The following is an 11,684-nucleotide window of genomic DNA, read 5'->3' as shown; positions in this document are numbered from 1 at the left end:
GTACTCTATGTCTATCATACTTATATATATACCTATCTTGACTATTATTATATTAAGTCTCATGTTGTATCTCGTGCCTTTACGCTTTTAGTTACTGTGTCTAAACGCTTCGTGCTTTGTAATTCCGCTTTATGCGAATTTTGAACTTTATTCCTTCATCGGGCTCCTAGTTTTATAAATTCTTAGACACATATTATATATTATAAAATTTAAAACTATCGTGGTACTTTGTTATCCTTTGCTTTATGGCTAGAGGTAAGGTTTAGGGTAACGAGGTATTACAACTTGAATCATCTATCAGTGATGTGAAGGCTGAGATTCAAAAGATGAAAGCTATTACTAGTAATCCTGATTGGCATTTTCGGCGTTGTCAACTATTGATGCAAAGACAAGCATAGAAAATGGTTGTGGCTTTAAAAGACTATGAAGAGAGACTATGCAAAGAATTAGTTAGTTGAATTAATAGAGTATTTCACCAAAATTTAGGTTGTGCTTGTATTTTTTATTTAGGTTAAATTATTAACATTTGGTATTAATATTTGTCTGAGAACTACTTTTGATGTTAGGTAGTATATTATTTTTGGACATGTTTATCATGTAATCTCCCTAGTATGATTATATACTAATATATGATATATGTCTTGAACTACTTTTATTTATCTTTATCATATATTGCTAGTAAATTTAGTTGTCAATTTATTTCTAAATGAACATTTAAATTTTTAATTATATTGTAATATATATTGTATCGGTTTAGATTTAAAATTAGAATTAATGAAAAACTGGAATGAAAAAGAATGCAACGATGAAGCTAAATTACTTTCCATTATAAAAGATGATCTAATGGAAGCTGAAGAAGTGTGCATATTGATTAATGAATATACAGTTAAATATATTTGCAAAGAACCACGTAAAACTAGTGAACAAACTAGATTCATGGGTTTAAGAAATTTTAAAAGGTCATCCTATTCGATGTTATGAAATGTTTCGAATGAAAAAACATATTTTTATTTAGTTGCATGCAGAGTTAGTTGAACATAGTTTAAAGAGCACTAAACAAATGAAAGTCTAAGAGATGGTTGTGATATTCTTAAATATGGTTGGTCAAGGGATTGGCAATAGAATGATACAAAAAAGATTTTAACATTCTGAAAAAACAGTGAGTAGGTATTTTAAGCAAGTATTACTTGCTTGCTTGAGGTTATCATTCAAATACATAAAAGTCATTAAATCTTATGTTTTGAAAAATTCAAACCAAAATATAAAATGATCAATGATATTTGCCATTTTTTAAGAATGCTATAGGAGTCATTGATGGTACTCAGATTCTATGTGTGGTTAGCTAAACTGAACAAACCAAATTCATTGAAAGGAAAAAATTTTCAACAAAAAATGTAATGACAATATGTGATTAGAATATGTGTTTTATATTTGCATTACCAGGACAGGAAGGCACAGCTCATGATGCTCGTATTTTTAAAGATGCAATCATAAGATCTAGTATGAATTTTTCAAATCCTCCCACAGGTATAATATTTTCTCATAATTATGAAATATTTATATTTTTCTAGATTTATTATTGATATGATAAAAATATTCTTTTTTAGGTAAATATTATTTGGTAAATTCAGGATATCCAACACCAATTAGGTATATTGGTCCATATAGATGTAAACGCTATTATCTTTCAGATTTTAGGCATTCATCTGAATTTGCAAATGGTAATGAAGTGATTAATTATTATCACTCAAGTCTATGCACAATTAAAAGAACTTTTGGTGTGTGGAATAATAGATTTGTAATTTTGCGTTGTATGCCGAAGTTCAAAATAGAAACTCAAGTTCAAATAGTTAGTGCAACAATGACTATTCATAATTTTATTTGACGATATTTTGAAACAGATTTTGAGTTCACACGGTGTGAAAATGAAAATATTATTGAAAATGACAATGATAATCAAATTGGTGATAGCCTATCCCCAAATTTATCTGGTACCTCTTTTTTAGAAGTGAACATTGTTTGAGACTCTATTCGAAATGAAATTTTATGCACAGATCAAATCTTATCAAGTAGATCAAATCTTAATACTTCTGCAATTAAATTAGTGTTATAATTATATTTTTGTTTAATTTTATAAACTCGTTTGTCTTATATTATTATAGTTTATAATTATTAGACATTATCAATTATATATATATATATATATATATATATATTATCTAATATTATGTAGAATTTATTATAATAGAAGCATTTCAGGTATACTCCTATTCTTTTCTGGAAATTTGAAATGCCATGGTTTAAAGTCATTTAGATTTAATATAAAAAAAATTATATGTTCAGATGTAAGGGAATATACATTATGTGAATATGCACAAAAAAAGTTGTATGAAAGAGTTGCAACCGCAGCGTGATGTAGCATGTTTTCTAGAGGTAAGCATGCTACTGCCAGCCATTGTGGTCCTTTGTCTGACAGATTAGCATAATGTGCATGTGTAGCTTTAAATGGGTGAGCCAGCCAGTAACATTATCGATTGAGAATGTATTTTGTTGGTCCATACAAAGAAAAAAGAATTGAAAATATTTTTTTAAATTAATTATTTATTTAATACCAACAAAAAGAAATATTACTAATAACAGTAAGATCGTCTATGATGATCATCAGGTATATATTATTAATTATTATATCATAGTAAAAAGTTACAAATATGATATAAGAATAAAATTATTTTACGAACGAAGTTGAGATCAATAAAATATATTATTAGTTTGAGAATATTTTTTTGAAAGAGTGGTTTAATTGATCAACTAAAGTTTTTAGTTTATACTTTTTTTCGTCGAAGTAGACCAAAATTAAAAGAAAAGGCAGTTAAATTATTTTTTTGAGAGGTAAAAATATTAATATTTAAGTATAACATTGTTTGTGATGTTGTTGTAATATACAGTAATTAAGAACAAAAAGAGATATTTATTTTTTGTGTATTTCTGTAAGAAATTTGAAAAATAAATATAATAGAATGAATATTAATAATTATAAAATTTAGTGATTCTACTAGCATGAATTCAAAATAAAAATAGTATTTATTGAGAAAAATAAATATTAATTCTAATATCTAAGAGATTATAAGTAGAACAAGTTTAGAGCAGTAATAATATTTTCTTTTTGAAAAATATATTGATTGTAAGAAAAAATAATGTCAAATAATTTTAATTTCAGAAATTATGAAAAAATATAAAATTATTAGAAATAGAGAATGACATGAAAAAAGAAGTAGAGTTACCAAGTTAGACGTACTAAAATAATATATTTTATTTATAGGTTTAATTAATACGTGTTATAAAGACACACGATAAGTTTATTATTAGTAAAAAATTTTAAATATTTTTATTTAATAAATATAAAATAAATGCATTAAAAAATTAAATTTTTTGTATTTTTAATATAAAAATTTTAATTTTATAAATTTAATTAATATGTGTTTTAAGAGCACAAAATAAATAAATTTTTTTTTAATTATATTTTTTAAATTACAATATTTTATTATGAGTAATGTTACGCATCTAAATTTTTTTAGAAACAAAGTTCAACTAAGTTAAATAATAAGATTTAAAATAATATTAGTTATAATTAATTTTTGTTATATTAAATTAACTTAATTAAATTTAGTAGAAGTGTTTAACTAGAGTGGACTTGCATATACTACCTGTAAAAATAGCTCAACACTATTACTCTTATATTCTCTCATCTTTCAGCGGCCCTTTGCGGTCTTTTCTTTGTTATCTCAAGGATACAATTGTCATTACCAACTTGAGTGACGACAAATTTTTTTAAACTATCATTTGGTATATGACATATCAGTACTCCAATAAAGTATACTGGAGTACCTAAAACGTATCCTATTATAATATACATATAATATTTAAGATAATATTTTATATAATAACATATTCTAATTTAAAATTTCGTAATTAAAAATTGTTAAAAGAGGAATGCTAGGGGCCAGCAATTTTGGTGTTTTATAACCATCAATTGGTCATCAATAGTGTTTTTAATAGTGTGAGATTACATCTAATAGTGGGAGATCATTCACTTTTGTTTTGATGGTTAAATGCTGGCCAGAAAACACAAAAGTTGTTGGCCCCCTAGACTTTTTCTTGTTAAAATAATAATATTAAAAATTTAATCTAATCTTTATCTTTTTGATAATTTTACATCTAAAAATAATTTTGATCATTGTTATTTGAATAATATTTTATCAATTATAATTAGTTTTGAATCAAAATGACATTAATCACGATGAAACAAACTTAATTTTAATTAAAATTAATTCTAGTATAATCAAATTGAACTCAACTCTAATTTACAAAAACTAAATTATATATATAATTTGTGTCTAATCTATTCATATTAAAAATTATTTTTATAAAATTGTTGTTGAATTAATTTTAAATTTTTGAAAACTTAACTGTTAAAATACATGTAATACAAACTAAAAATTTTTTGAATAAACTTAAATATTTGACAAATTTTATAAAAGAGTGCACTTTACTTTTATCCGTATAAAATAAAACTAGTGGTTGTAATTATTATTATTATTATTGAATAATGATTTCTTAAAAAAAGGATGAGAAAAAATTGGGTCTCCTGGTCTGCGGGGAAGCGTATATTTTGTTTTCTTGTGTGTTGCCGACTTAGTTTTTGTTGGTATTATTAAATTATGAGAAGTGTCAATCATGATGGTTAATCTTTTGTGCGTCAAAAAAGCATTTTAATAGTGTGTCATACAACCGACTATATGACTAAGCAAAGTTGCAAACACATCACAACCTCTCGACACAAACCCTTTACCATTCATTCTCCTCTTCTTCATCACTTAAGAGAAAGCAAAGTCCTCTCTTTCTTCTTTGTTGCCTCTCTTTTCTTTTCAATTGAGACTTCAATCACTGTACAAGCGTTTACCTGTGTTTTCACCTTGATCACCGCCATAACCACCATCTTAAGATTAATTCATTCAAGAAGGGAGAAGTTGGAGCATCATGAATTTTGATCTTAGGTCTAGCGTTCATCATTCTGCTAAGCACGTTTCTACAGTCCAAGCTTCAAAGCTTCACTCTGGTACTCTTCTCTCTTTTTTTTTTATTTCTTTTTTATTTTTTAACATGCTATTCCCATGTGTTGTTTTGTTTGAGCACCTTTTCCTTGTAATTTTGTTTCAAGTATATTTTTCTATTCTATTGAGTTTAACTTTTTTTTTTTTAATTAAAATCCTGCAATTTTTGCATCTTGTTTGGTGTGTGTCACACGATATGAACTTACGTCTTTTTGTTACAAGTGATTTGGATTTTCTGACTCTAAATTTATCACGTTTGATTTTAAAGTTGTCATTTTTGTTCTATTCACAAGCACCTGCAACTATCATTACAAGAATATTTCTAGGCATTGATTATTGTTGCAACATATCTGGAGGGTGAAGAAGTGAGTGCCACAAAATATTAAAACTTACGAGAGTCTGCCACTACTTTTCCTTCTGAAATTTTTTTTTGACTTTAGAATCTGATTATGCATAAGAAAATAATAATAATAAATCATTAAATTATTTTTTTGGCAAATAATAACCCAACTTTTTTCTTTTCTTTTATTTTTTTTTTCTCTCCTTAATGTTTGTTATTTTGCTAACGGTTAATTAAAGAAAGGTAAAAACTCATATGTGGTGCCAAGTTGATAGATAAAAATTATTAAATAATAATTTAGTCAAATATCATCTAACGATTTTTAACTATTAATTTTGAGTAATATTACATGTACACCAAAATCAGTCATCAAAGTCAGCCACCAGTATAAAATACATATTAAAATATAAATACACATTCAAAATAAATTAAACCATACATGTATTTATAGACAAATACAATAATTTTTAATAGACAAATTTGGATAAATTTATTTTTAAGTATTAAAAATGTTTTTTGCTTTTGTTTTTTTTAAAAGTACTTTAATTTTAAAAGAAAGTATTTTTTTATTCAAAAATGTCAATCCAAACCAACACTAAATTACTTAGTAATATCACGAGTTACAAGAAATGATTGAAGAACATCAATACGTTTCATGTTTAGTACTTTAACAACAATGTTATATGTACATAAAACATGAGCTACCAAATTAGCTATTATGTATTTGGTAGCTGATTTTTTATGCACACGTGATATGGTTGGTACTTTAATAACATGGTTAAAATATTTAGCTCGGACATTGAATCATATAAAGAAGTTTCTACTTTTTATCCTAGTGCTATCTTCTTGGGTTTGACATGTTGGCTAGAAGAAACTAAAAGAGCATAAATGAGCCCTACCATATTCATATATTTGTTGTTAATTTCTGAGTTTCTGCAGTTGTATCAATGTATCAAATGAAGTTCATTTGTTTTTGCTAGTCAATCTTCTGCCATGACACTTTTTATCATTTCTTTGTGGAATTATTGTGGAAATAGCCTGTTAACTAATCCCTTTAAACCAACAGATGATTATTCAGTGTTCCATTATACAGACGTAGATGACGATCCTCAATCTCACTTCCGATGTCCTTTCTGTGATTTTGAAATTCAAGTTCGCGTGCTCTGCAGCAATTTAGAAGAGGAGCATTGTCCTGACCTAAAAAATGTGGTATGAGCTATCAAGAAACTTCTAGAAACCTTTAGATAGGGATATGGACCTTTTTACTTAAAATTAGAAAAGATGAAATAATACATATGTCTAAATGGTTGAAAGATGATGACTGATTCAATGTTCCAATCTCAGGTTTGTCCTGTCTGTGATCAAAATTTAGGGAGGGATGTTATCAGTCAATTCACTCATTCAAATCCACGAAAGGTGTGCTTTTTACTTTCATCAAAATTTGAAGTGCAACCTGGCACATTTTTACCTCTATCTGCATATATGTCTCATCTAACTCATTCATTGAATTTGATATTTTGATCTATAGTGGATGTGGAAGTCTGAGATATATAATTTCTGGTCCGGTAATTCAGCTATGCTTGGCAAGAAATTGGCTGCAATGGGAAACAAGCAAGAATCAATGCCGGATCCGCTTCTGTCACCGTTTATCTGCAACATGCCTGTCCCAAGCTCTAATGACATCCACCCTAATGAAGACTCCAGCTCCAGCAAGAAGGACTTAGACATTCCTGATGCTAAAAGGTATGATCCTTTTAGGGATTTTGAAGCAGTGTTAAGTTACTATAACTTGAGAAAACGAGAAACTTTCTAAAGCATGTAAGTCAGTAAGTGTGTCACACGGTAGACAGAACTCGGAATGCCAAGGTGCACGCATTCCTTAGCTGCCACGAATACTACCTTTGACGGCCTGCATCTAGCTTTGCCTTGTGCTGCTAATTTCCATAACTTGAAACTCGAAAACACACCCCTACAATTACCACTGTCAACATGGTGAGGCATGTGCTTTGTTAAGCGCCTTTGTTTTTGTTTACCAAGCCTGTTTCCCTGATCCTGAGCAATTTAGATTAATTTAAATATTTGTGACAAGTTAAAAAAGATTAATAACATCATAAATGATTGATAACATCCAAAAAGAAAAGATCATAGTGGAGCATGATGCACCATACATGGTATGCTTACCAAAATGCCCAAGCCAATCAATTGAAACAATCAGAATTATTCTCATTTTAAGATAGTATGATCATGCCCTGTAAGCTTAGTAGTTAGTATCAAAAGTGGAGTTAAGCCTCAGTAGTTCGTAAGATTGGCTGCCAAAAATTATCTCCAAAATCTCAATTGCACTCATTACGTTCTTGAGATTGGTGAAAGTCCACCACGTTAGTCTCTAAGAGTGTGATGAGTCACTTGACGGTAAAAGGGCTGAATGACTAACATGGTGCACTTTTGCAAATATTGGAGACATAATTGTACAATTGAGATCTCAGGACTATTTTAATGCATGCAGCCAATCCAAGGGACAGCTTTGGAACTTTACTCATCAAAAGTGAATTCGATAATACACTGCTGAAATATTGTTTTATGGCTTTGCAGGTCAGGGACAGATGCACCACGCATTGGCGATGAGCAAGATCTACAAGAGAGAAAGCTGATGGCTGATTTTGTTCAAACTTTGGTATTATCAACCATACTATAAGACCGTGATGGTAGAATTTGCAACATCCACGTTGAAGTCATGATGAATTGGCAGAAGCTGCTTTCATAAGAAGATGACTTTTGATGAAGATGCTTTTTCAGCATAACTGGGATTTTAGTTTGGTGAACAAGATTAGGAATGCGAAGTAGTAGTAGTACCGTAGCAGTATAACTGTATAAGAAGTAGTATTCACTTTGGTGATGCAAAATTTAAAGAAAAAAAAAATATTGGAGGCTGGAGGGGTTGCCTCATTCTGAAGCCCTTTGTATTTATTTAACTATTATTATTATTATTATTATTATTATTATTATTATTATTTGTAATTAAATTTTTATATTTTTTAATTGAATTTTTAAATTAATTTAATTTTTTTTATTTTCTAATGTAATAAAAATATTTGGATTAATGGAATATTTAATTTTGGAATTGAAGATATCTTCAGGAATTACTAGATCTCTAAATGTGATTTTTTCTTCTTTATCATAACAAAAGAAAAATGTTACTTGTACAATAAAATTCAACTTTTGGTCGATTTTTAATATTATTTAATTATTTTTTAATTAAAATATATTTTTATTTTTTAGATACATATTAGTAATTAAGATTAATTTAAATTTTAAAAATTAAAATTTTTTTAACTTTCTATTTATTTTATAATTAGTTATTGTTTCTTTTTTTTACATTTTTTTTATAATACGGTTTTTTTCTATTTCATTTTTTTGTATAATTTTTATATATGAAAAAAGATATTAAATGGTGAAAAATCATATTTTATTAAACAATTTGAAAAAAAAAATTGAGAAGATTCGCTCTCAATGAAGCACATCTTTTTTGCATGTGTTTCTTTGGCATTTATAAAACATGATTCTCAAGGCTTGATAAAAATGTTAATTTTACTGAAATTATTGCTTTTCTCACATAACTTGTTACAATTTAGAGTTAATGTAATAAGAATAACTGATTATTAGGCATATTCAAATGCGTATATGCAATTATATGATTTTTTTTTTATTGGATAGATTTTGAAATTCCATGCATTTAAAGTTTTATACAGTGATCAAAAGATATGGATTTATTTGTTTTTTTTTTTATGAAGATGACAATGATGCAGGTCATATAATGTTGTGGGAACTCACTAAAAAAAAGTCATATAATGACCTTTTGAGAAAAATAAAAGTTAGACAAAATAATCACTAAGACATGGCTATGAATACTATCTGTCGTTGTTACTATTGTTAGGAAAAAATATTAGAATAAAAAAATGAGAAATGAGGATAATAATAAATTCAAACTTTATAAAGATTTTTTAATTTTTATTGTCAACAAGAACCTATTTAAATAATTTAAAAAAGTTTAGAAAGTCAATTAAAAAATAAAAAATATAAAACTTAATTGTAAATTTAGTGAAATTATGGTGGAAACTCGGGTGCAGTCGACTTTACGTAAATTTAATAATTGAGAGCCGTTAGATGATTTGACTGATTTGACTAAATTTTCATCTAACTACTCTCGGCTATCAAATTCACGTAAAGTCGACTGCATCTGGGTTTTCACCTGAAATTATATATACCAATCGAATAATAAAACCTTCTGATTATTATTATTCCACATATCTACAAAAGCTAGTAAGAGCATTTTTAAGTTGCAACTTTGTTTGGGAATGATCTGGAATGATGAGATCTGCAATCCGACGAAGTCGATGAGCTTCACAGCTCCCGGCTGATGAAGCGAATGCAAGGTAGTGATTTGCAAAGATACTCCGACGCTCAAGTCAGAATATATCTGAGATGTAGGCTTTTAGGATTAAGTGTATTACATACCTAGGGAAGTTCGAGACTCCCTTTATATAAGTGTTTTTTCAAAGGTTCTGAAAACCGGATCAGTCATCGAACCGCTTGACGTGGCGGAAATTAGCCGATTAAGAATTTATAAATAGAACGGCATTGTAAGTACAGTTCTTAACCGATGAAAATTCGCTTATCAATTTAGAAAGGGTTGTCACAAAATTAGAATAAAAATACTGGGAGTAGGAATCCCAGGTCGTCTCCCAACGAGTTGACAAAGAAGTGCTATTTTATTAGTCAGAAATTTTTCGAGAATTTTTACTGATTGGAGGACGGGAAAAATAAATGATTGTAAATTAAAGCAATGGAAATTATCAAGAGAATTTATTTAATTAAAATAAAAGCCTTGACCGGGAGAAGATTAATTGGAAGTTCTATCCTTGTTGGACTTCCCCCAGTGTAATAGTAAAAGGTTGTTATTTTACTTAGTTATCCCTTACTAAATAAAGGAAAGTCAAGCAACTAACTAACCAACTCTGAATCCCAAGTCCTAATCCTCTCCTAAGGAAGGATTAGAGTCAGAGACTAGAGAGCGAGCCAACAACTTCCAATTAAAATTAACACTTGAGTATTCCAACTCAAAGGTTTCCTTTTAATCAACTCCCCAGTCAAGTGGGAAATCTACTCCATTAACATGAATATAATGTTCACAAGCATATAAAGGGGATAAAAAGAAGACATGATAAATTAAATAAAGTAATAACTGAAAATCAATTAAAGGTAAAAATAGTTCTTTGCATTAATAAATTCCAAAAGCCATAAACATACTTATCTGAACAGGGTTAATAAGCACTAAAAGAGTAAAGGAATAAGGAAACAAACTAGAATAATAAAACTTCAACGGAAGTAGTAACTCTTCTCAATATCTAAATCAAAAAGCATAAACTCTAAAAACTATGAATGTGAAGGAAATATAGAGGAAGTAGTAATTTCTCTCTAAGATTCAAAACTAAAACTAAAACTATGCGAATGAGAATGTGTGTTGAGTCTCTGCTCGTCCCCTGGCTCTAGTCTGTGTTTCTGGGCTGAAAACTAGGTCCAAACTCAGCCCAAAATCGCCCCCAGCATTTTCTGTGATTTCTGCAGATAGCGCATGTCACGCGTACGCGTCAGGCACGCGCACGCGTCGTCGTGCGAACTCCAATTCACGCGCACGCGTGAGCCAAGAGTGCGCGTCGCTTCTCGCTGGTTATCTCCTTTATTTCTTGTGCTCCTTCTAATTTTGCATGTTTCCTTTCCATCCTCTAAGCCATTCCTGCCCTATAAAGCCTGAAAACACTTAACGCACAGATCACGACATCGAATGGTATAAAGAGGAATTAAAAATACACAATTTAAAGGCTTAGGAAGCAAGTTTTCAATCATAGAGTAGAAATGGGAAGGAATTATAAAATCATGAAAACTGTATGAATAAGTGTGCAAAGACTTGATAAAAACCACTCAATTGAGCACAAGATAAACCATAAAATAGTGGTTTATCAATCTTCCCACACTTAAACATTAGCATGTCCTCATGCTAAGCTTAAGGAAACAAAAGGAATGAATGGGGGAAAGTAAGACTCATGAGATGCAACCTATGAATGCAACTATATGCTAAGATGTTTCTGTCTACTTGGTTAAAAGTAAACAAGTTCTCCAAGACAAACATAAGTCAGATTCCACTAATTCAAACCACACAATAAAAGATAAGTAAA

At 28.9% G+C, this 11,684-nt stretch overlaps 1 protein-coding gene across 4 annotated transcripts; it reads left to right on the top strand.

The window, feature by feature from the left end:
- Window positions 1-4,734: 4,734 nt before the first annotated feature.
- Window positions 4,735-8,572, top strand: LOC112722262 (protein DEHYDRATION-INDUCED 19 homolog 5). 4 transcript variants are annotated; one of them, XM_025773248.3, is made up of 5 exons: window positions 4,735-5,116; window positions 6,518-6,660; window positions 6,796-6,867; window positions 6,980-7,194; window positions 8,044-8,572. In XM_025773248.3, exons 1-5 carry the CDS (start codon window positions 5,038-5,040, stop codon window positions 8,144-8,146), a joined length of 612 nt encoding a protein of 203 aa, XP_025629033.1. In that variant the 5' UTR covers window positions 4,735-5,037; the 3' UTR covers window positions 8,147-8,572. The 4 variants fall into 4 exon arrangements, 2 of the variants coding, with proteins under 2 accessions (XP_025629033.1, XP_025629034.1); XM_025773249.3 differs by having other exon boundaries at window positions 4,737-5,116; window positions 6,545-6,660; XR_011867619.1 differs by having other exon boundaries at window positions 4,740-5,116; window positions 6,545-6,660; window positions 6,980-7,443.
- Window positions 8,573-11,684: the final 3,112 nt, after the last annotated feature.

Source organism: Arachis hypogaea, chromosome 11 (genome assembly GCF_003086295.3).
Source record: "Arachis hypogaea cultivar Tifrunner chromosome 11, arahy.Tifrunner.gnm2.J5K5, whole genome shotgun sequence".
NCBI classification, from domain to species: domain Eukaryota; kingdom Viridiplantae; phylum Streptophyta; class Magnoliopsida; order Fabales; family Fabaceae; genus Arachis; species Arachis hypogaea.
The sequence above is the reverse complement of the archived record's forward strand: the minus strand, read 5'-3'. Positions and strand labels throughout refer to the sequence as shown.